The 27,271-nt window shown below is 28.9% G+C and overlaps 1 protein-coding gene across 3 annotated transcripts in view; it reads left to right on the forward strand.

Moving 5' to 3' along the window:
• LOC123265420 (protein Tob1-like) overlaps positions 1-24,066 on the forward strand; it is a 47,915-nt gene extending 23,849 nt beyond the window's left edge. For 2 of the 3 annotated variants that reach the window (XM_044729157.1, XM_044729156.1), the window contains exons 2-3: positions 18,644-19,473; positions 20,475-24,066. In XM_044729157.1, coding sequence (XP_044585092.1) covers positions 18,746-19,473; positions 20,475-21,033 — 1,287 coding nt within the window. In that variant the 5' untranslated portion in view covers positions 18,644-18,745 and the 3' untranslated portion in view covers positions 21,034-24,066. The remainder of the gene's footprint in view (positions 1-18,643; positions 19,474-20,474) is intronic. The other variant, XM_044729158.1, reaches the window with a different exon arrangement.
• The last annotated feature ends 3,205 nt before the right edge of the window (positions 24,067-27,271 follow it).

The following is a 27,271-nucleotide window of genomic DNA, read 5'->3' on the forward strand; positions in this document are numbered from 1 at the left end:
TTAAACAACTGCGAAAGTCCTGGCCCTAATAATTAATAATAATAAAATATTTGATCGTCATCGAATTTCTTGAACCAAGAAATTGTTAATTGAGTAAAAGTATTTTTTTTTCTCAGTATAAGGTAAAAGACCCAGTTATTGACACTTAACTAGCTATTGACACTTGCAGTTTTATTTTAATTAAATAAAACAAATTGACTCTGATAAATTAATAAATATAATTTTTGAGTTATAAATTTTAAGATAGTTGGTTATTTGAGAACAATTTATTTTTTTAATTAGAATAAAATTGCAAGTATCAATCGACCAGGCCAGTGTCAATAACTGGGTCTTTTACCTTACAAGAAATTTTAAAAATTTTGTTGGGGTTTGAATTGATTTTTAGGCGAAAAGTGAGAGACATGGAAAAATTTGTAGAAACTATTTTTATAGAAAATTCAATTCTCTACCAAAAAAAGTTCTGATCAATTTTTTGATACCTTCAATATTTAACTCAGAATTTGAAAAAGATATTAATAAAACTTGGTAGGAGTGTAAATTGATAATATGACCAAAAATATGAAAATTAAAGTTTGAAATTAGATTAAATCTTTTAATAATTAAATTCTTTATTTAACTAAAACCACAGGATGTAAACAATAATTAAGTTGTCAGTAATCTTTTTTGAATGACGCGTCCCTTTTAACCCTTCGTCGAGTATACATTGACTAATGACCCCAACCAGCTGACTTCCACCCTTCATTCAGTGACGTTGCATGTAAATTACAGATTTAAAGAATTTTTAGTGATTTATTTAGCCGATAACTATTTTTATTTTGGTAATTTATAACCGAAAAGTTCAAAGTATAAATGTAAATAAATGACTAGACAAGATTTATTTACGATTTTTAGGTTTTTATCCGGACGAGTGACTGCAGAAATTATGAATTCTTTTAAATATGATAAATTGCATTGCATAAATAAGAATTTTCAAAGGACAAATATTATTTTTAAAAATATCGCGATAAAATTATGAGTCACCAAGATTTAAACGGTTGAAAATATTTTTTAAATAAACAAATATTTATTTTTTTACTTGAAAATAAGAAACGTTATCGATAATTTGGAAATTTTATAATTAAAAAAAATGACTGAATATTGTAATGAATTTTTATATTGAGATATGATATGATCGTTGAGTTAATGATTTTTATTATTTGATAGTTAAGATACTTAAATAAATAGACTACTGAATCATCACGTGTAGGACATGTGCCAAGTGGAACGTGTGTGTGGTATGTTCGATTACTCCAACAGTACACAGTACACAGTAGCGGGTTCGACGAACGGCAGACATAGACAAACCCGTGAGAATGCCGCAATTTGAACTTTATTAATTAATGTCAAGGGCGTTTTGTTTCCATTACACCTCTGAATTTTTTCATGTGTATTATAAGAAATAAAGGATTTGATGATCATAATTCTCTCATCGGAGATATTTTTAAAGCAGTTTAAAATTTTCCATCTATTCTGTATTATACGTACTAGCAATATTATTCGTAACAAAAAATAAATTTCAATTACTTTGTTATCTTTTATATTATTACACGTTATCAAAGCGATAATAACTTTTTTGTCATTATCATTATCGTTTTTCGAGCTATTTCTTTATTTTTAAAAATATTTCATCAGTTTTTTCTTTCTTTTTTTTTTTTTTTATTATGTATTGTAAGCGGATTTCTTTCGTTCAGACATGACTTATTTTATTTATTTTTTTTTACTGATAAGAGCACCACAGTAAAAATAAATTGAGTGTTAAATTTCTATGACGAATTTTTTTATTAAATTCTGAATGTATCAATAATAATAATAATAATAATAATAATAATAATAATAATAATAATAATAATAATAATTGTAAAAAGTTTAGAAAATCCAAAAGTGCACGCCTCATAATCTCATTTTTCACAATAAAATTGATTAAAATAAATGATAAAAAGCAAAATAATAAAAAACAGATAACTCTGCTATGGTTAGTGGCGTCATAACTCTGAGGTGAGGAAAAAAAATACTATAATAAAATGTATAGATAGATATACAATAAAATCCACAGTCATAAATTAGTTTTTTATAAATAATAATTTAACGACAGTGAATTGAACACTCATATTAATTAAGAAAATCCGTCGTGTGTTACTTTAGATAATTAAAAAAAATTATTCCGGTACGATCATTTTTTCGACCAATTTCCCTCCACATACACCCATTCATACGCGGACGTCCAGAAAAGATTATGTTTAATGTTATTATTTACTATGTTAAACAAAAAAAATTGTTATTGAAATAAATTTTATGTGCCTGACAAATTATTTGACTTGATATAAGTGTACTCATATTAATCTGTAAGTGCGATATAAATAACAAAAAATCAATTTCAGTTTCGAGAAAACTGCTTTTTTAGAAATGTTGAGAGTAGAGCACAACCTCAACGCTTCGCTTATGAAGCGTGCAATATACCGGAAGCAAAATTTTCTGTAATTTTCCGTACAATGTAATTTTAACTTGAACTTCAACATCTATAAATACAAATACTAAATATATAATATAATACATATTCAAGTTTATGCATCACATACACTGTAAAAAATTTGCGGAGTGAATGAAGAGTGAATGATTTCACCGGCACACAAAAAAAAAAAAGTTGTCTGTACTTGGGACGCGCCACATATATTCCCATGTAATTTGACCCGCTGAACCCGAATTTGAGGTCCGTTTGGCCCCTACACCCTAGGATTTTGAGAAAACTGTAAAAAACCGAAAAAAAACGGGAAAATTGGGGGTTTTGGTGATTGAAAAATTTTTTTAGATTCTAACTATGCATGATTTTCATGTATTTCGATCTGCTTTATACTTATCTGAAGTGTACTCAGACCAGCAGCCATTAAAAGTCTAAGTAAATCCCGAAAACCCATGAAAATTGCGAAAAAACAAAAATTCCCAATATTGTGATAAAAAAAAATGTATTGAGCTAAATATATGATGATTTTCATGTAGGTTTATCGACGACATATAAATCTCCAACTTTTATAACTCAGACGTCTCGAAAACATCAAACAAATGTGCAAAACCCCGAAAATTGGAAAAAATCAAATGTAATATAATAAAAATCGAGTTATTATTCAAAATAAATAAAAAAAATCATATCATTCGATCTGTGGTGCATAAAAAAAAAGTATTTCGTCTTAAGACTTAAAAAAAATTAATTTTTTCGGAAAATATCATCAAAACCCTTTGGATTTGAATTTTAATTCGTTCTCCGCTTATATCTCACCCTTTTATCTTCAAACGTCCTGCATAAAGGGTTTCTCTTTCGTTTCCTCTCTTCTTCGGGTAAATCTCTCTTCAGAGTCCAACAATGATCTACCATCATATTGACATCCACTCATGTTTTGATGGAATGTTTCTTCTCTTTCTTCACTGAAATTACCAAGATTTTCAGGAAAGTGTGAAAGATGAGATTGTAAATAGTGCAATTTTGTATTCACATTCCCTAAAAATTTCGAGATACTTCCTTAAAACTTCCCCAAGCTGCTCTCTCAATCTTGTGCATCTCATACTCAAGATTAGCATCCTGGAATTGAGTCCGAATTTGGGGTACATAAAAAATTCCTTCTTTCAATTTATTGTCACTTATAGCTGGAAATTTTTCGTCCAAGTACTTAACACAGTTGCCATCTTTATCGAGAGCTTTGACAAAATGCTTCATAAGGTCAAGCTTGATATAAAGTGGTGGCAGCAAGTACTTGTAAGGATTAATGAGAGATTCTCGCATAACGTTGTGAGAACCATGATTCAAATTCTTTCTTGTTGGCCGTTCTTTTCTACTGTAGGGAATTTTCCGATCGTGACTATCCTACAAACATACAAGAAGGGATATATTGTGAACCAGATTGTTGGCTTAACTAGTGTAGCAATTTTCAGATCACCACAAACTTTTCAATGATTTTTGGTCAAATGAGCTACTGGAGTCGGTGCTTTGAGACTTCGCTTAGACAAAGCAATGAAAAACTTTCACTCCTCGTCCTGAAAGTGTTCGGCTTTAACTCATCAATCAAACTTCTTACATCTGAACAGTCCACTAATGAATTTTCGCCGTTTTAAAAATGTTATCAGATTTTTTTCCCTATCACGATAAAAATAAGCTGTTGTATTTTTAGTTAATAAATTTTGTTTTCTTTAAGCTGATGTTTCAGGGTTTTCACTTCTAGGAACTTTCTGGGCTCAGAATCGATTTCTTGCTTAAATGCTTGTGCCTGTAACCAGGGCACCTCCACGTGGTGACGGCGGGCAACAGGACCGTCTGGCATAGTCCCTGGGTTAACGGCTTGAATGCCGTCATGGCAGGCACAAGTAATAAGTGTTTTACGATGCAGGGACCCGGAATCCCAGTATCGGCGTCTGGTCAGAGTGAGAAAGCAGGCTCGCAGGCGTCGTCATCAAGTGACTGCAGCTCTTCATTAGTGGGTGACTTGGCTTCTGGAGCGGTTAATATTGCAAGCAGTGTCTCTCACATATGTAACAAAAACTCCAATTGCTTCTGTTACATATGTGGAGAATTTGAAGTAACGAAAAGTCGTAGATCTTTTTCAAACAAATTGAAAAATGTCTACGAAACCTGCTTCGGTATCCAGATTACGAACTGGGAAGCAACTTGGGTACCACATTCACTTTGCAATCGGTGTCACACGATGCTTACTCGTTGGGAGCAGACGAAAAGTAAACAGTGCTTGAAATTTTCAAAACCTGTGATTTGGTCTGCACCAACGAGTCAAAAAAACTGCTATTTTTGCACGACGGAAGTTTCAGGTTTTTCTTCGACAACCAAACATAAAATTCAATATGCCAACGTAACATCAGTTGTGCCAGCAGAAAAAAGTTTTGAATGTCGAAGAACCTGCAGCTCCTGAACCAGTGAATGAACATGAAGAGATGGAAGTTGAAGATAACTTTGAAGAAATCGATCCTGAACCCGAAGAGATCCATTCTGAGGATGAAGAATACATCCCGAGTGGTGTTCCTAGAAGTAAAGACCCTGAAGTCTTCGATCAACTTGAATTGAATGACCTTGTACGAGACTTAGGACTATCTAAGGTAAAAGCTGAACATTTAGCCTCAGCTTTAAGGAAAAAAAATTTATTAGCTAAAATACAACAGCTTATTTTTATCGTGATAGGGAAAAAGAGTTCCGGAAGTATTTTACAAAAGACAGCGAAAATTCATTTGTGTACTGTTCAGATGTAAAAGGACTGATCGATGAGTTGAAGCCAAACACTTACAAAGACGAAGAATGGAGGCTTTTTATTGACTCCTCTAGGCGAAGTCTTAAAGCTGTGCTTCTTCATAATGGAAACTTATTGGCACCGATTCCAGTAGCTCATTCGACTAAACTAAAGGAGACTTATGACAATTTACAGGTTGTATTAGATAAAATAAACTATTCAGAACATCAATGGAAGGTTTGTGGTGATCTGAAAATTGCAACAATATTGCTAGGCCAACAATCAGGGTTCACAAAGTACCCCTGCTTCTTATGTTTGTGGGATAGCCGAGACCGAAAGAATCATTACATTCAAAAGAATGGCCAACAAGAACAAATTTGAATCCTGGTTCTCACAATGTTACGCGACAATCTCTAATTGATCCTTCCAAGTACTTGCTGCCCCCACTTCATATCAAGCTTGGCCTTATGAAGCAATTTGTCAAAACTCTGGATAAAGATGGAAACTGTTTTAAGTACTTGGGCGAAAAATTTCCAGCTATAAGTGACGCTAAATTAAAAGAAGGAATTTTTGATGGACCCCAAATTCGGACTCTATTCCAGGATGCTAATCTTGAATATGAGATGAACGAGATTGAGAGAGCAGCTTGGGGAAGTTTTAAGGAAGTATCACAGCAATTTTAGGGAATACGAAAAGTGATAACTACGCAACTTTAGTTGACGAGTTGTTATACAACTATAATACTTTAGGTTGCTTAATGAATACAAAATTGCACTATTTACATTCTCATCTTTCACACTTTCCTGAAAATCTTGGTGATTTTAGTGAAGAGCAAGGTGAGAGATTCCATCAAGACATTAGTGTGATGGAAAAACGATATCAAGGAACGTGGGATGTAAATATGATGGCAGATCATTGTTGGACTCTGAAGAGATTTACCCGAAGAAGAGAGGAAACGAAAGAGAAACCCTTTATGCAGGACGTTTGAAGATAAAAGGGTGAGATATAAGCGGAGAACGAATTAAAATTCAAATCCAAAGGGTTTTGATGATATTTTCCGAAAAAATTAATTTTTTTTAAGTCTTAGGACGAAATACTTTTTTTTTATGCACCACAGATCGAATGATATGATTTTTTATTTATTTTGAATAATAACTCGATTTTTATTATATTACATTTGATTTTTTCCAATTTTCGGGGTTTTGCACATTTGTTTGATGTTTTCGAGACGTCTGAGTTATAAAAGTTGAAGATTTATATGTCGTCGATAAACCTACATGAAAATCATCATATATTTAGCTCAATACATTTTTTATCACAATATTGGGAATTTTTGTTTTTTCGCAATTTTCATGGGTTTTTCGGGATTTACTTAGACTTTTAATGGCTGCTGGTCTGAGTACACTTCAGATAAGTATAAAGCAGATCGAAATACATGAAAATCATGCATAGTTAGAATCTAAAAAAATTTTTCAATCACCAAAACCCCCAATTTTCCCGTTTTTTTTCGGTTTTTTACAGTTTTCTCAAAATCCTAGGGTGTAGGGGCCAAACGGACCTCAAATTCGGGTTCAGCGGGTCAAATTACATGGGAATATATGTGGCGCGTCCCAAGTACAGACAACTTTTTTTTTTTTGTGTGCCGGTGTTTTTAATTGATTCACTCCCAGCGGGAGTGATATTTACTCCGAGAAGGAGTTAATTTTTATTAATAATAAAATTCACTCCGCATTCACTCCCAAAATAAATGAATTTAGAAATAAATAAATTTTTGTAAAGAAAATATTTTTATAAACCCTTTTTATATTTAGTTATTAAAAATTTAATTTATTATTTTTAATAATATTTCATTTTAATTATTATTATAATGTTTTTATTTATTTTTTTTTTATAAATTAATTGTAATTAAAAATTGTCAAATTTCTCAACAATAAAATTTGAAATTTTTTTTTATATTCAATATCTCAAATAGTTAATATATATATATATATGTATATATATATATATATATATATATATATATATATATATATATATATATATATACCAGCGGACCCGATAGGTTGGCAGTGGCCTGGTCGGCTCGGTGCTCGCTTTTCGAAAGAGTGGGACCCGGGTTCGATCCCAGCACGCACCAATATTTTTCAGTGATTATAATTAAAAATATGTGCGTTACGTTACGTTGCCAGCCTCTGGAAGTGGCAGAGATAGCCGGGCAGCACACGTCTGACTTGGGCGATCACACATTTTAAGCAACAACTTGAATGGGTGACCACTCTAGTCAGCGTTGGCTAGCGCGAGGGATCTCTGCACACTAGGAGAGGGGCTTAATGCTCCAGTGGTCGATAAAGAAGAGTTTCTTATCTACTACTAACATGGGTTTTCTCTGTGGTTTTCCCATGTTACTGTTCCAATAGCCGAGTGGTGAGGATCAGGGCAAATGCGGTACAGAAGGCACAAGTCGGTCCACAGCCGCAATGATAGGGCCGAGTTAACTAAGCAGAATAATAAGGCTTAGGGTGTAAAAGGGCGTTATTACGCCTGTACACTAGAAATCCGTATATAAATATACTAGCGGACCCGACAGACGTTGTCATGAACACACGTCTCAAATTTAGAAATTTTAGGAATGAGCTTGTCTAGTTAAAAACATCATTAGTTAACAATATGCAATGGGCATTCTTCAATAATTAACATTTTCGTAAATATAAGCCTATTCTGATTTTATACTCATCAAGAGCTTTCATTTGAGTACTCACATGCATTTTTGATATATTTTATATATTTCCCAAATACCATATATATAAAATATATAAAAAATGTTATGTGGGTACTCAAATGAAAGAACTCGATGAGTGTAACAACGTCGGGATGAGCTTATATCTTTAAAAACTTCAATAATTAAGAAATGACATTGTATCTTATCAACTAATGATATTTTTAAAGATATAAGCTCATCCCGATGTTACACTCATCAAGACCTTTCATTTGAGTACCCACATCAATTTTTCATATATTTTATATATTTATATATATTATATACATGTATATATGAAAAATATATCAAAAATGCATGTGGGTACTCAAATGAAAGCTCTTGATGAGTGTAACATCAAAATGAGCTTATATCGTTAAAAACATTATTAGTTAACAAAATACATTATCATTCATTAATTATTTATATTTTCATAAATATAAGTCCATTATGATTTTATACTCATCGAGACCTTTCATTTGAGTACCCACATGAATTTTTTCATGTATCTTATATATATGATATTTATAAAATATATGAAAAGTGCATGTGGGTAGTCAAGGTCAACAACAATTTATAAATAAAAAATCTATTAAATGAACATTTTCCCGTGGACTGAATTGTGAATCTAAACCATTCTGGAATCCACCGGAAGACACACAAAAAATTTCATTAAAATCGGTCCAGCCGTTTAGGAGGAGTTCAGTGACAAACACACGCACAGAAGAAATATATATATAAAGATTAATTTTGAGATTTTTTTGTAGAACGAAAATTCATCCTTATTTTATTTATTTTAAAAACTCCGAACGCGGATGTTTTTCGGAGTGAAATTCAAAATCACTCCGAAATCACTCCGCAAATAAAAACTCCGGATTCCCTACGCGGAGTGATTAATTACTTCACTCCGGAACTCCGAGTGATGGGAGTGAAATTCACTCCGGATTTTTTACAGTGTAATATAACAGTTAGACTATAACATTATAACTATTACATAGAAGCTCGTATCAATTAATCTGGAGTCTCAATCTCAGTATAATATATAATATATGTACAATTCTTTTATTTTTTAGTAACAGAAGCATTACCTATGTACATATGTAATAAAGTAATATAATAACAAAACATTTAATTTGTCAACGGTATCTAGATGTACGTGTCACCTTTACTTTGCAAAAATTCTCACGTGCTCGAGCCCAATTGCAACTTTTAGATTCTATTTAAAAATCTAAAAAAAAATCGAAAAGATATTTAGAGATGCAATACGAGTATTTGAATTTTTAATCTCCCGCAAAGATAGGCTAAGTTAGTATTTAAAATTAGACATCCAGACGTAGATTGCCGGGGACTTGTGTCGAGAATAGATCATTGGTGTTACTCGACAACCGTTACACCTGCTTGAAACTCTTAAGTAAATATAACTATTTATTTTTAATATTACACCGTTTAAATGCATCGCTTTTTTTTTAACTCTTCGATACTTTTGATTAAAATAAATTCCGAATGTCTGGGAGGGCGTATATTTTTAAAGAGTTTGATAATATAATTTTTTTTTTATTTTACCCCACATTATCATTACTTGTATTTATTATTGAAATTAATATTAGTATTGTTTTTATGAATATTATTTACATAAGAATGTATAATAATTTTATTTTCCAATTTGAAATGAACTTTGCAATGATCGTTAATCGATTGAATAAAAATAAATTTTTTGAGTCATTAATTTGGCTATTATTTTAAAGCCATTACTCACAATTAATAATATAATTTTCAAACACTTAAAAAATGACTGTCAATAGATTTTATCGTCGAACGTAAAACACAATACACTTTGAATATTTTATACTTTTAAATTGACTTTACGTAAAAATGTTCTTTTTTTTTCCAGCAGATATCTGAAATCTAATTTCGAGTTATTTATACTTTCAAATTTATATATACGAATGTGTTTACCGGTTAAGCAAAGTAAAGATAAAATAAGTTCGAAAAAAAATAAAATAAAATAGAATAGAATAAAGGAAGAAAGGGTAGTAAAGGCGTGGTGTTAAAGGAAAGAGACGTGGAACGTACGAAAGCCATTATCCACGGAAATACGAGAGCCGTTCGTCATCCTTAGGTCTTACCAGACTTGCGGAAATGGAGCCATTATACTTTGACTCGTTTGTTCTTACGAAATACTAGATTTTTATATTATTTTTATTTTTATTATTAAACTTAACGCGGAAGCCCTTTACTTTCAAATGTTTAAATTTTTAAGGAAATTAAAATCTTACAATGACAAAGAGCTTAAGAAAAATTTTTTTTACTTAAAATCAATAGTTTTAAAAATAATTTTCATTGTATAAATAATTTATCACTTGTTATATATATTTATTAGTTGTATCAGCATCTCCCAGAAATAAAATAGAGTACGCTATCGATCCAACGCCTTTTTTTATTTTTTACTTTCGAGTTTTATTTATTCTCACTTTGCCTCGCATTAAATCACAAGCGGAATAGAGAAAAATACTGATACAATTTTTTTGAGATACTTAACTCTATAATTTGGTTGAATTTTTTTCTACTGTTTTACATAAAAGTTTTCAGCAATTTTTTTTTAGTAAAAAAAAAATACAGATTTTTTATAATAATGTTCAGTATTTTCTTCTATAAATTTATAGACTTTCCATTCAAGTTTACTAAATTCGTAATATTTTGGGCTCTATCCAGAGTAGCTACATTTCTTTAGAAACTTTTAAATTTTATAAATTATTTAACTCATTGGAAGATAAGATTATCTCGGAAAAATAGGGATTGAGATCAAGCTAGGAATCGAACCCGGAGCTGTCGATTACATGTCAGCTGCTCTACACGGAATAAAATTTTTTTCAAAAATTACCGTGCAAATGACAGTAATTATGTGTAATTTCATAATTCTAGATTTAATTATAATTCTTTTAACAATTATTCACCAATACCATGTAAAAAAATATAAAAAATTACCATTAATTATTAATTTTGTGTATCGATAAGAACTCGAGTCAGAATAATGAACCTATATGAGCCTACAGGACAATTTTTAATTGTTTTGATCGATATTATTCAATTTATAAATTGCATTTTTAAGTTTTTTTATCAATAATTTTTTAGTTACTATTTAAATTTATTTGTATTGTACTATTTAATATTGGTATGAGTGTATTTTGTGAGGTTATATTGATCAATCAAAACAATTAAAGATAAAAATATCGATAAAAACAATTAAAAATTGTCCTGTAGGCTCATGTAGGTTCATTATTCTGACTCGGGAATAAACGTGAAAAATGAATAAGATTAAAAAAGAAAATTAATCAAAATAATTAATGAAACATTTGCGGTTTTTAAACGTAAATCTAGTTTTTCCACAGTATAAGACCTATAAAATTGATTTAAAATTGATTTAAAAGTGTAACACTTAAGTACTTTACTGAGAAAAAGCTTGTACGAGTTCAATGATCTTTTTTATTCTTGCCTGAGCCCATAACCTGCTAAAACTCCGAATTTCAAAGCGTAAAAAAGCGCAATACGGTCAATTCATTCTTCGACCTCCATTAGAGACTAATCGATTCTCTTCTTGAGATGAAAAATATAAAAAATGAACTTTTTAATCCCGTTTCACTGTACAGCAGGTAAAACAGCTGAAATTTTAACGTGTCTCATTTCACTCACAGACTACAATATACATGAGTGCATATGTGTAATACATAGTTTTATTTTAACAGTCTCCTAAATTCTTCTCACGTACATCCCATCAGTTGGTACAAGTCCACAGAGTACGTCTGGTCTATATACACATATAGTTAAGTCTAGTCTAGCTATCTACCGTCAGTATCCACCTACTCTGCTATATTTCATCCTAAAAGTTGATCCCGACGCTCCTATACTATCTATATGCGTTCCTTCGTTTCACTGAAATTCATTAAAACTCTTGTTAGGTATCTATTAATTACTACTTTAATTTAGCCAGAGATTACCCAACTTTTTCGTAAAACCATAAAACTACTTTATTAATTGGCTTTCCATTTTTCATTTTGCAACATGACATTTTTTTAAGTTTTGATAAAAAAAATATTATTGTAAAAGTAAGAAATGGTGTTGAAAAAAGTAAAGCACCCATTTAAAACCCTTCAATCATTCTAATTATTGATTTTAAAAAAAATTTGTTTTTCACTTCAACTTTTTAAAAAATTAATTTATCGAGATATTTGTTCTTTGGAAAATTTTTTTTGTAAAAGAACTTATAAAAAAAAAAATTTTTTAGGTGTCAAGTTCTTTAAAATTTTTATCAAACTGAAATCAGGAAATACCTGAGAATTTTTTGGATTTTTTCGAAATATCATTTTTATTATTATTAATATTAATTAATTAATTTTTATTATTATGATTTATTAATTAAACTATCGTAAACCATAAAACCAAAAAAATTCTTATTTGTACACTTTTTTGGGTAACGCAGAGTATAGACCGACTTTTTTTTTTAATTTGAAAAATAATTAATTCTCATTATATTGCATTACACTATTATTGTATTGTGATTGTGAGTTCTTTATTGTCTGGCAGCCTAGTTTTAGAGTAGGATTCGGGACAGAGTAATCATACATGCGGGTGTACACATCGTAGAAGCCATCGGTGAGATACACTTATTACTATATCAATTTTACAATTGCTATTACTATTACCATTGTTATTGTTATTTCTATATACCGAGTAACATATATAATAATGTATACAGTATGTAGTATATAGTATAGCCCATGTTGTTATCTGGAGCAACCGGCATGTGTGTCTGTTGGTGGGCTGTGTCGTATTGATCTGGCAAGTCGCCGCCTGCTCGCTGCTTTTCTGCCGTAACTGCTACATTGGTACACACCTACACCTCTAATATAATACTACTACTACTTCTACTTTTACTACTAATACTTTTTCTACTACTACTAATACTCATACAAGTATTGGTATATATGATGATATATATATTATATACACCCCAGAGAACGCAAACGAGAACGAGAACGAGATAGACAGGCTCAATAATAATAAGGATGCAGGATACTGAATAAAATGGAAGGATATATACATTTATACATCGGAGGCATCCGCCCTTTTTAATAAAATTATATTTGTATCAAAATATTCCAAAAATATGGAAATCGCGAGTGAGGGTATGGGTTTTTTATATTTTTTCATTGCAAAGATAGCAAAGAAATTTGTGACTTGGGAATACAAGGAAAAATTTTTGTTGGCTATAATATTTAACGAGTTGATCCGAGATTGTCAAATTTCATACTTGATATATTATTTTAAATATTTAAACTTTCACAAGTCCTAACTTGAAACGAATTTATATCTCTATTTGATCGGAGAATACCAAGTGACTATACAGGGTGATTCAGAATTACTGACATACACAGTCGAAAATTTTGCGTCATTTTGTACACGGATCATGTGTAACTCTACGTGATGACTTCACATTTTTGTGTAATTTATATGCAAACACTCAACGTGTACATATTGATGTATCATATTGTGAACAAAATTTTTTGACCCAATGATGGAAAATTTTTAATTGGGTATTTTTGCCACTATTTTATTAATTATCATTGTTTTTTAATTTTTAGTAGATTTCATAAAAATCTAACTATTGTATTTGTCCTCATGACGTAACTTTTCATAAATTTTGCTATATTTCGACCTAACTCGATGAACTGAGTCAGAAAATACATATGGTTCAAAAGTTTATATATGTATGTATATATATTTACGATACAACGCGGCTTGTCACGACGATAGCGTCAACAATTCTTAAGGGATCTCAATGAAACTCAACATATTTATTCTATCAACTATTAGGAAGGTCAAGTTTAAATATGAGCTTAATCGGTCAAATAGGTTAGAAATTATAGCATTTAAAAATTTTTAAATTTCGAAAATTTGATACTTTCACTACTTCTCCTTCAAATAACTTTTGAACGCGTCGAGTTATTCGATTCTTGTGAAATGCATCTGAAAGCTGAGAAATCAAGCTTCAATTTATGTGCTCACATTTTTTTCTAAAGTAAAAAATATCCATCTTAGGATCATTTTTAAGAAATTTTACCCTTGCAGTCGTTTTGTCTATACAAAACTGACTGAAAAGTACTGAAGTACAATAATTCTTCTCTTTCTTTATTGAACATTATTTATTTTTTTTTTGTATTTAATCCTGGTAGTTTTTAATTCTATTCATCATGAAATCTACTTCCGTTTCGGCTGTCGAATGGTCTTTTTTTATTTTATATTTATTATCCTAAGAGTAGTAGCTCTTACTATCGTGACAGTAACTATTGCCATAGTAAGATTTTAGTCAATAACAATGTGATACTAGTAACTATTAAAAAAGAACAATAATAATCATAATCGTTCAATTTTCTCCATGTATAGGAATAATTCCTATAATAGTATAGGCAAAATTCCGATAATAATTCAGCCATAATTCTGATAATAGTATAAGAATAACTCCAATAATATGTGTAGAAAAAGTTCCTATAACCTCCTTAGTTTAGAGAGACAAATAATAATCCAAATCAAATTACTAAATATTTAGTAAACCTAGAGGCTTTACTTTTGAATTAGCTATTTTTTTGAAAACTTATAAAGTTAGCGGATACAATTACACCACAAAATTATTATAAAAACACTTCTTTATTTGTCAATTTTCATTTTAAATTAAAAAAAAAAATTTGACTTTTTCTTACTTAAATATTTTAAAATTTATAGTGATAAAAGTTCGAATAATATAATCAAAGTTTTGAATTTTGCAGTTTCTTTTTTGGTTTGAAATATTGTTAATCTGTATAGTTGATTGCAACCTTATTTAACGAGATTAAAAATAACACGTTATCTTTAAAAAAATTACGACAATTACTACTCTGTACAATAAAACATGTAAAAGAGGGGGAAAATGATATTATATTACATTACAAGGAGTTCGGGCTGTTAAGAATAATTTAGGGGGAGAAAAAACTTAAAAAGTGTAAATAAAGAAAAAGGGTGAAGCTGGTAGTAAAATAACGAGAAAACTCGTAAGAAGTGCTTGCAAACTTGTGATAATGGAAGAGGAAGATAAAATTCTTCTTGAGAAAAAACCAGTTGTAATAACAAGTGGTTTAAGGAATAATTGTAATAGAAAAATCTAATTTACTCTTTGTGTCCCGTACTGGTAGATTTTGTTTATGCTATTGCTTTCTGTTCGCAGCTTATTGTCTTTAGCCTTATTCGTATCTTACACTATACTAGTTACTTTTAAAAACTTTAAAAGTAGATGAAATGAAGTTAAGCGCTGCGACAGCACCAATCGGATCGATAGAATCAATCAGTCCTCGTAGACGATGTGGATTGGATGATGAACGAGAGTTTCCATCAATATTAAAGTTCTACTTGTTCTTTTCATTTTGTTTGCTATTTGACTTTTTTTATTATTTAGTGATTACTTGTTAATACCAATAAAATTTTCATCAATAAAATTTGACTAGTTAAAACAAAAATTTTGTAATTCAAAATTAATGAAAAGTGGAAGGCAGTTCTCTTTTTAACTTTATATTGTATTTTATATATCTTCTATCGCTCAAGCGTATCACTTTAATTCTTTTATTCAAAGGAGCAACTTTCCTGAGGGTAAAAATGAAAAAAATTCAAATCTTTAAGAGGATTCTCAAGCCTTGAGCTGCAATCTCCTGAAGCGACTACTTTTTTACGTACACTCAATTGTGAGTTACTCCTTCTGGTTTTCTATTCTACCGATTACGATTCTCCGTTTTAAAACTTGAACAATAAAAATGTATACTGGTATACTATTGTATAAATATAAATTCTCGAGGTATTCAATTTGCCGTTTTAATGTCACAGGAGTTTATTTAAATAGATTATGTATACGATTTGAGGTCAAGCTTACTGAGGTCAATCGATTAAAGTTTAGTTATTTTATTTTATTTACTTTTTTATTTCGTTTTATTCTAGATGTGTGACCTTTATTGATTTACACCTATTTTTAATATTTTTTTTTTATTTATAAACTTGCTGGTAAATATTCTGACAACTTAAGACAAATTCTGTGGACCATTGAAACAAAAAATATTTCAATTTCTTATTTTATTATTATTATTATTATTATTACTTTAATTAAATTTGAATAATAAAAATAATTAATAATAAAATTGCAAGTAACATATTATTATTATTATTATTATTATTATTATTATTATTATTATTATTATTATTTGTAATAAAATGAACAAAACTGAATTTTCATCAAAGAAAAGAAAAATTGAATTTGCCAATACATACAATTTGGTACTTCAATTATAATGATGAAATTTATTTTTACTTTCAATCTAAAAATATGTTTTTAATTTAGCTAGTAATTATCACAATACTTTTAGCGCGTTGTATATTTATAGTTATAATCATGTACAAAGTAATTATCAAATAACATACTGCGATAGAATATCGGAAAGTATGTATAATACATAATATACATAGTACATAGTACATAGATGAGTAAAGTCCGCTTGACTAAGTATTGATCTCCCTGCGGCTTGTTGGCAAGTTTCTAAAGTTAAAAATACACGGCCTTGCAATTCACGATGTGTAAGCATCCTCTATTTTCTTACTTTTTTTTTTATTATTATTTCACTCACCCTCATCCCCATTATTTTTTGTTTTAGTCTTTTTTTTTGTCTCTATGTATATCTAGCGAATTGCATCACGCGAGGATGCATCTCTGCTCAATGGATTTTCGGGAAATAAAGAACCGCAATGAGACGAGGTCGAGTTGTCTTTGATCTTACTTCTTTATTTATTATCATCATTTTTGTTATTTTTATTTTTTTAACACTACTTTTTTCTTTGTATTCACACTTTAGTTTAGTAAATGTCAGGAATTGTTCTAACGATTCACCAATTCAATCTATTTTTAAAAATAACTATTCAAATGTCTATCACAAATAGTTCAGAATTATGATGTATTATCATCAGCGATAACATAAAAATGTTTTTTTGACTATTTGTTGATAAGTTTTTCCTTAATTACTCCGAATTACCTTAATTACTTTTTTTAACGTTAAATGCAGATTAGGAACTATGAGTTATAAATCACTGTTAATAAGCATTAGAAAAAACTTGATGGTTTACAAGTTTGTGATATAAGTAAATATTATTTTTTTTTTATATTAAGCAATTATAATTGAAAAGTTATGATTACCATTTTAAAAAAAATTTTTTTACAAATTATACTAAATTATTTTTTTAATTTCCTACAATCTTAATATGCACGGAGAAAAAAGTATTGCTATTGTAGCGATCCAGTGGATCGTGAACGTAGTATTGTGATTAGCTCAAAACAGTATTGTCATTTTCACAATATTATAAACTGATATACTCAATACTTCGGATTCTTATATTCACTTGCCGTGGTATGTGAATATGTCAAAACGTATTGTGATCATAAAGAAACGTTTCTTTACTACGGCGAAACGGATCGTGATTATCACGATCCACGACGCCTTCAGCGCCACCACGCATAACCAAGTCTGAAACTTATGAGTGGATTTGTTTACAATTTTGATGATGAAATAGTGATAATTACATAAATTAGTGAATTAATAATAATAGCGATATAGATGATTGGGTTGTTGATAAATTACTCGAGTGAAATCTTGAAAAACTTGTTTCGATTTTTGAAGGCTAGTAAAGAAATAAATCTTCCTATGTTAACTGTGTTAATGCTGTGTCCGTGGTTATTGTATATAATTCTACTGCGTTGATAAGGAAAAACAATGTACATTATATATTGTATTAAATAAATAAAATTTTTGTTTTCATAAAAGTCTTTTTTAGCATAAATAATTTGATCCCATACTGTTTTATACAAAAATATGTTATTGTATGAAATATGTACAGTAATAAAGGAGTAAAAATTCCATTAAAAATTTTTTTCTTATGATAAAAATATTTGCCTCTTTTAAATAAATACTTCGATCATACAAATTTCTAGACTAATAATAATAATATTTGTAAAAATAAAAAAAAAAGTCATATGAGATAAATTCCGACAGTACTGCTGTAAGTCATTATTTAAACATTTTTAAACCTAACCCAATTCTTGACTGTCATAATCTACACAAAAATTTTTAACTAATCAAGCTACAAAAGGAATTTGTATTTATGTTAATAACAATAATATACCAAAAAAATAATAATCTGCAATAAAATATAATTAATATTTTATTCAAGACAACTAATCATCTATAAACCATAGCAATATAGACACTCGATATCCGAATCCATGTGGATCGTGATAATCACGATCCACTAGATTGGGCATTTGCGCATCTAAAGTATAGTCATGCGGGGATCGGGATCATCACTTTACTGTATTGTGGTAATAGCAATACTTTTTTCTCCGTGTGATCATACAATTTTTGGTCCAAAAAAGTAATTCTTCAAAATGATTTTCTTGGTTCAAGACATTTTTTCTTGAATCAAGTTATTTTTTTTTCACTATTAAAAAAATAAATCTATGCATTATATTAAAAGCCGTGAAATAACGAAAAATTGTAATTATCTGTTGCAGATTGTGATAAAAAATAACCAGTTAGCAAAGGGCATTAATTGCCGAGTATTTTCTGTCAACTGATACCAAAACAGCCTGACCATTCTCTTCTCCAAGCCAAAGATGGACATAGAGGTGCAGGTGGCATTGAACTTCGTGATATCTTATCTCTACAATAAGTTACCGCGGAGACGCGTGAATATATTCGGAGAGGAGCTGGAGAAAGCGCTGAAAGACAAGTTCCAGGGGCACTGGTACCCGGAAAAACCCTTCAAGGGCTCGGCGTTCAGATGTCTGAAGACTGGGGACCCAATTGACCCGGTGCTGGAGCGTGCGGCCAAAGAGAGCGGGGTCCCGATCCAGGACATTCTGGAAAACCTTCCCACTGAGCTGGCTGTCTGGGTCGACCCTGGTGAAGTCAGCTACCGGATCGGCGAGAAGAACATGATAAAGATCCTGTACTCGGAAAGCGCAGACCTCCACGACGAGAGCTCAGCAGACCGCGAGGTCACCAAGACCTTCAACCCGGAGGCCCAATGCTTCAGACCGATTGAAGCTGTAGGGACTTCCCTGAGCGGGCTGAGTTTGAGTCCCAAGTCCACTTCACCCTTCCCGTCCTCTCTTGGCAGCAACGCCAGCAACGGCTCTTCCAACAACCAAAGCGGCCACGGCTCCGGCTCCTCATCAGCACCCTCTCCCACGCCAATTACAAACTCCTTCAAGGGATCGCCTAGTCCGGTTCCGGCTTTTATTCCTCGCTCCACCGCTCCCTTGACCTTCACTACTGCTACTTTTGCTCAGACTAAATTTGGAAGCACCAAGTTGAAAACTAGCAGCAAACGAGCAAACAGGTATTTTGATTTTTTTTTAAATATTTTTTATAGAAAAATTGATAATTTTTTTGATCCAAATTTTATGGATAAGATAAAAGTTTTTTTTTTTTTTTTTATCGTTGGCAGTCTCATTTTAAAACACAGTACAAGGAAATTTTTTTTAAGATGTTACTCTAAGAACTTGGTATCAAATTTCTAATTAAATGTTTTACAATCAAATTTTTCAAGAAAAATGTCTGATATAATTTTTTTCAGATCTTTAATATTTGACCGAAAAATTTGTTTTTTACACTGATAAAAGATTAACCTAATTCAAACAGAAAATTTCTTAAATCAAGTAAATTTTATGTAAGCCTCGTTTTTTATGATAAAAAAGCTTGAATAATCTAAGAAATTTAAATTTCTCTGATTTGAAATGGGACCGCCGAATTCATTATAAACTGATAAAAACACGACAATTTTTGGTTGTTCTTTTTTTTTTCATAAAATTTTTATCTTTTCTCTTTTTCGCAAAAATTTATTCTTGAAAGATGTTACTGGTTATAGTACAACAAAGTAACAAAGTTTATATAGTTTTAATATAATTACGATGCTAAATCAAACTGCAAATATTTTTCAATTTTCTATGCCAAAAACCACACAATAAAAAATTTTATGTCATTGCATCAAAAAACAGTGTTAAAAATTTTCGTGTTAAATATTTAACAGTTTTATGTGTAAATTTAACATTTATTATGTTAAGTCAATACGAAAAAGTGTTAAATATTTAACACAAAAATTTTTAACACCAAATTTTTTGACGCAATGACGCAAAATTTTTTACTGTGCAATTATCTTATTTTGAATCAAAATAATTATTTATTCTATAATTGCATCAATTTCGTTCCAAGATTTTTAAATAAAATCCCTGTTTATTTTTTCAAAACCCCAAAAAACATCTCTCGAGAATAAATTTTCTCCAACCGAATGGAAACCAAAAAATTAAAAAAAATAACAAAGTAAAAAACTGACTGACCTAGATCATCAACTTCCAGAATGTCACCGACCGAATTTTCAAACTACATAAAGCAGCGCGCGATGCAGCAGCAGATTCACCACCACCACCACCATCAGCACCAACAACAGCAACAACAGCAATCCGGCCTACCAGTATCTCAAAATTCACCGACGAGCCGGTCGCTCTCTCCAGGGGTAGGCTCTCCCCCACAGCCCCAGCAACCGCAGCAGCACACCGACCCCAGCGCTTACTTCTTCCCGGGGCCTTACCACCCCCAGTTCACCCACCGCAACATCTTCGACTCCTCCAGTCACGGCGGATACTTGCCTGATCTGTACGGCGCCAAGTTTCCCTCGTCCTACTTGGACCCCTCTAACATCTCGCACCAGTTCTACGGAGGCGTAGGTGGGGGAAGTTCCCCCGCCTCTAACCTCGGGCCCATCGGGTCCGCCGTAAGCAGCTCCTCCGCCAACAGTCAGCAAGAAAAAACGACCCTCGTCGACGGACTCAACAACTTCGGGCTGGGGTCCGTCACCCCCTACCCCGCCAGCCAATATCAGCACCTTCTCGTCGCGAACTAATGTCCCCCCTCCAGGATCCTCGCTTGCCCGCCACGTCCATCTTCGGTCGTCTAACATCGCGGCGCCTGATTCAAATTTAAAAACTTCGGAGATAAGAAATTAAAAAAATTTTCATTAATTATTTATTAAGAAATAATTGCTTAATTATTCACATTTTTGCAAAAAATCCCCTTTCCACTAAGCGTTTTTTTTTTTATATAAAAATTTAGCTTTCCCCCTTCTCTTTGTCACCCTCTTCGCGTTTCTGGATGCCGGCCCGATGCGATTTTGAAATGAGAAATAAAAAAAATTAAAATTAAAGCCGGAACTGTTATCAATGAATCTAACCGGTGGATTTTATAATTAGGGACAACACTAATTAATAAACACTGACAACAATAATTTAAAAAAAAAAAAAGAAAAAAGAAAATATTGATGATAATATTAATATTAATAATAATACTATAAAATAAAATAAAATAAAAATAATATGATATTTATTACCATCAATCTAAAATATAACAACAAATAATAAATTACCTTTGTGTAATAATTTATTTTTTCACTGGATTAGTCGAAGAATATTAAATATTATATCTGTAGAGCCTATGTAATTATAATTAACAATGCACTCGGGGTTATTTAATTAATGGATGACAGCACATTCTCGACCAAAACGTACTGAGAAAGATATTAAGATAAATATTCCGTCATACCATCGAAACTCGTCCTTCGGTACGATCTTACATTTTATTTTTATAATGAAGAGTATCTAATCTTATAATTATAATTACAAATAACAGAATTAATAGATGGTCGTGGCGCGTAAGTGGCTGTTTGAAAACAGAAACAAAAAACAAAAACAAAAAAAAAAGGAAAAATGTTTTTTTTATGATTATTTTATTTTTTGTTAGTTTTTTTCTATTGTAGATTTATGATTTTATAAAAATGAATTTTTTTTTTTTTAATTATAAATATCGATAATATTTAATTGTAAAAAATGAAAATTGTTTTTTTTTATTTTTTTATCCCTTTTTTAAGTATTAATTTTTATTTACTTGGCCACGTACGAGTCGACGTCAATTAGATTATTTAATCGGTGTATTAATTGTAATTAATTGGGAGGATTGAGAGGTATGGATTATTTTTTTTTAGATTGACAAATGTCGAACAAAAATAATAATAATAATTATTATTAATGAATAACAAAAAAAAAAAATAAGGTGATTATACGAGCATCGAGTGATAGAAATATTTATTTAAAAAATCGGTGTCACGAGCCGCGGGCCGGACACTTAGGTGCTAAAAGTATTACTGTTATCTTGAATCGCGGAAAATAAATGGACAATTGTGTCTTGACACTTGGTACAAGGCATTAATTTGAAAAGGAATGAATTTAATAAATAAAATAAATTGAATAATAATACGTTGACAACTTTCGGATCTAAAGAGGGTAGAACGAATTAAAAACACCAGTACCCTTTTTTTATATAAAAAATAAAAATAATAATAATGATAAAATAATAATATCTAAACTTAATTATTATTATACTATTAAACGATACGTACGACTGTGGTAGCTATGCTAGTACCTGCTATTGTTAACAAAAATAATAAATAAAAGATGAATGATGATTTAAAAAGAAATAATAACTAAAATGATTGGGAAATGAATTAAATCAGTGCGACGAAGACGAGATGAGTTTTCACATGATTGCTTTTAATGAAAAAAAACAGTCACTGAAGAATAAATAATAAATAAATAAATTCATAATAATTAATAATATATTAATTGATTCATTTGATAAATTAATAATCAATCAAGTCTTATCGTTGGCACAAATGTCAAAATTCATTAAACGCGGGTTAATTGCAATAAATCGGAAATCAAATCGATCGTTAGCGAAATTTCAATCTTGCTGATGATTAATCAAACATGATGTATACTCTGATAAAAGTAACTTTAATGAAAAAAAAAAAAAAATAATAAATAAAAACAAATATAAGATTTAATAATATTAATATTGCGAGCGAGGTTATTTATCGGTTGGGACGATTCTATTAATGGTGCAATAAAATAGTGAGATACGTATGGAAAATTTTTGGGTTATTGTAATAGGTCGGTTGGTAGTTTATTGGAAAGTCGGCGATTGTTTATAGCCAATTTTAATGAGCTTTTTCAGTAGATAAATATCTAGAAAATTTGTACAAAATTGAACGATTTGATGCAATAAAAATTTTTTTTCATAAATATCAATAATTTTTACTAGAAAAAAATCGATGATTTTATAAGAAAAATTATTAAATGAAAATTACAAAAGCCATTAATATTAATATTCGGTACAAATTATCGGTACATGTATGTGATGTTAGAAAATTACAATTGTAATTGAATAAAAATTGGCATTATATCATAGAATCGGTAGAAAAAATTAGAAAAATGAACTGTTATTAAAATTATAACTTATCGTTGTGATTACTAATTATAAATCAGTGAAAATTAACTGTGTTAATCGATTATATAGTGACCGTTAATTTATACTAATTCGATAAAAATATAAATGTTATTGATTATAAATATTTAAATATTGAATTTTAAAGTGGCCGATTTTTTAAATGAATCAATGATTGCCGATTTCGAATGAATGTTAACTTCCGATCACAAATCGATGACCTATTTTTTTCCATACAGACGCGAAAAAATGAAATTGAAGTAAAAACGATGAACAAACATTTAGAGATACATTGGATTAGAATGAAATGAAATAAAATAATTAAATATATAGTATTATAATGTTTATTGTATAACTTTATAAGTAAAATAAAAACCAATATGCTAGTTTTTCATCGCATTACTGGATAAATATGTACTCGTTATTGTAATACGCGATTTAAATGATAACGAACACGTAAATCAATACACTTATGAATAAATAAAATAACAACAAAAATAATTAAAGAAAACTCGTTCTCGCATGTATCCAAGTGGTCGATCTGTCTTTAAAAAAGTATAAAGTGTCTGTATATTTAGATAAATAAAATTTTTTAATAATCTGTGTTTACTATTTTAAATATTAATAATAATAAATATAATAAATATAATAATATTAATATTAATATTACTAATAAATAATTTAATAATTGGAAGATTTATATTTTTTTTATAATTAAATTGTTTATATCTTTTTTATTAAAAATACTTGAACAAACTTTTTTTAAATTTAAAGTTTAATAAAAAAAAAAAAAGTTTAACGTTTAGTAAATGTATTTTTAATAGGTTGATATTAACAATATTAATGTAATGAAATTTATAAAGTCGAAATTCTAATAAATTAATAATTAAAAAATTTAAAAAAAATAAAAAAAAAACGATAACCGTTTAATAATTAGTTAACTATAAAAATATATCCTCACAATATATTCTTATACTTAGCCAAGATAAAAATGAAAAAATAACAAAAAAAAATGAATAAATAAATATTTAATAATAATACTAATGTAGAGGGAGACGCAGGGTTTTCAAAAGTGACAATTTTTTAAACTTTTTGTTTTCAAATTGTCCTTTAGACCAGGCTCTATAAAACTTTTGCATGTACATAATATAGTTTACCATACAATAGCCGTCTCATCAGAATTTTTTGAAAAAAATATAAATATAAATATGTATTTGCATTTAAAGCGGGTAAAAAAAATTTTTTTTGGTACAAATTATAGCAGGATTGTGAGAAAGTTTTTTTTGAAAAAAATTTCTAAAGTTTACATCGAAAAAAAAAATTTGTAACTACAATTTATACCAAAAGAAATTTATTTTTTAAACTAGCTGCGATATGAATGTAAATATATATGTATGTAAAAACTAAAAATAATTGATAAGATTTTTTCTTGAGACATTACAATAAAAAATTTCGGATTTCTTATATACCAATCAACAAATAAACCTTTAAATTAAATAAAACTAATAAAAACAACAAAAAAACTAAAACAAAATAAATGATATATAATTAGATTTGTAATTAATTATATATATTTTTCAATACTTTAACTACTTGCTGTATGTAAAATTATTATTGTAATACACATATTTAAATAATTAATAATAATAATATTAATATTGAACAAGACAAAAAAAATTAACTAGATTAAAGTAAAAATACACCTCCATCACGTTTGGATTAAAAAACCTTGTGGCGGGTCACACAAAGAGGTTTAATTAGAAAGAAAAAATAAAACTAGCTCCTTTATTACAACCTTTAATGAAAAAATAATAATAATAAAAATATTAAAAATAATAATAATAATAAATACTACTAAATCTAGTTGATTATTTTTCATGTGACTGTCGATATGCGCGTGCGTTTAAATCAATACTAAGTATAATTAGTTTGAATATTAGTGTAAATTTTTTATCAAAGTGAAACTTAGTCTCAATTGGATTTTTTAGATAATTTTTTTCTATCCACGGTCGAAACGTCATTAGTTTTATTGATTATACCTTATATTATTGTATATCTTTCCTCCCTTATCCTTGCGTATATAAATTAATATATATATAAATTGATCAATGAATATATAAATAAATATATATATCACTTTGTTATCTTTATACTGAGTAAAATGAATGAATAGTTAAAGTTAAGTGTGTTAAAGTGGCTTTCCACAGTTTGCAATAGAAAAATTATTAAGTGAAATTTATATGACTTATTTATGAAAAAAGTAAAAAAAAAAATAATTTATTTGTAACTAAAAAATTTTGGATAAATTTTACTGCCTTGCAAAGATATAACTATCCCTACATTATTATTAATTATAATATAGCTAATTATTTATCCATGAATTTTTTGCGTTATATTTTTTGTTTCTGTATTTTTGTACACATGAAAAGTGTTTGATAATTATATTAAATAATAATATATATATTGTGTTATATTTTTTTTTATTTTTTAACCGTATAATATTAATCTTGTATAATACGGAATTTTGTTTTTTTTTTTATATATAGATTCGTGATTATTTTTTTTTATTATTATATTGCTCTTTTATGTATGTAATATTGAATACACTACAAATGATTTTCATTTTTAATTATTATTATTATAAAATAATATAAACAAAATAGTTATAAGTCATTTTTTCATAGTTTGTTATTGTTTTGTATCGTCACGTGATGCGGGTCATTGAGACAAGCATCGCGGGACAAATATATATATTTTTGTTAATACACGATTTGATAACTGCAATGCTTTTTTTTATTTACTTTGTTATTTCCATTACTTTTTTTAATGCACTTTAGCTATCTTAAAAAAATTAAATTACTTAATTTAATATTCTTTTGAGTGAGTGGATACATTTAATGTGTAGAGTTGAATTTATATTTATATTTGTATTAATATAGAGAAAAATTTGGAAGATCGGGGCAAACGCTTGATTTTGTAGAAATCGTCCGAAAATAATTAGTTATTTATTGTTTATGCTGATAATAATAATAACAATAATTATGATAGTACTAATAAATGTTTTAAATTTTTGATTATTCAGTGTCATTTTTTGTGGTCTTATTTTTGATAATGGAAAGAAAATTTTTTTGACAATAAAAATTTTAAGATATGGAAATTAATTTTTAATTTTATTAAAAAAATTATGGCACTAAATTTTGATAACTGTGAAAATTTTTTTAATATCTTGATATTTAACCCCCATGAAAAAAATTTATATCGAAAATATATTTCAAACTGGATAAAAAATATAAGTACGAAGATACATTAAAATATTATATAATTTTAAATAAATTTTTTTCTAAATTTTCATGCACGTATTTCTTATATATTTTAAATGTATTTCAATGATAACTAAAATAGACGAAAATCAGATAAAACTTAAGTATTGAAAATATATTTTATAAATTTTGAATATAAATTTTTTTCATTGGCAATTTCCACGATACGAATAATTGAACGCATAATAACAAAATAAATTATGAAAATAACAATAAAACTACAGTTAACTCTCCATGAATATGTAAATAATAAATAATGATAATTTTTTAATAAAAAAAGTGTCACATTGCCCCGATTGTCCTACTATTACTATTAAATTAAACGATAATTCCCGCCACGCGTATATCGTTACAATAAATGTATTATAATTGTAATAATTTTGTTTGTTTGATATAAATATTGCAATTTGTTAAACTTTATGCTTTTTACAGTAGTCCATTTTAAAATAGTTCAAACTATAATTAAATAAACAAATTAATTAATAC

Source organism: Cotesia glomerata, linkage group LG5, assembly GCF_020080835.1.
Source record: "Cotesia glomerata isolate CgM1 linkage group LG5, MPM_Cglom_v2.3, whole genome shotgun sequence".
Taxonomy (NCBI): Eukaryota; Metazoa; Arthropoda; class Insecta; order Hymenoptera; family Braconidae; genus Cotesia; species Cotesia glomerata.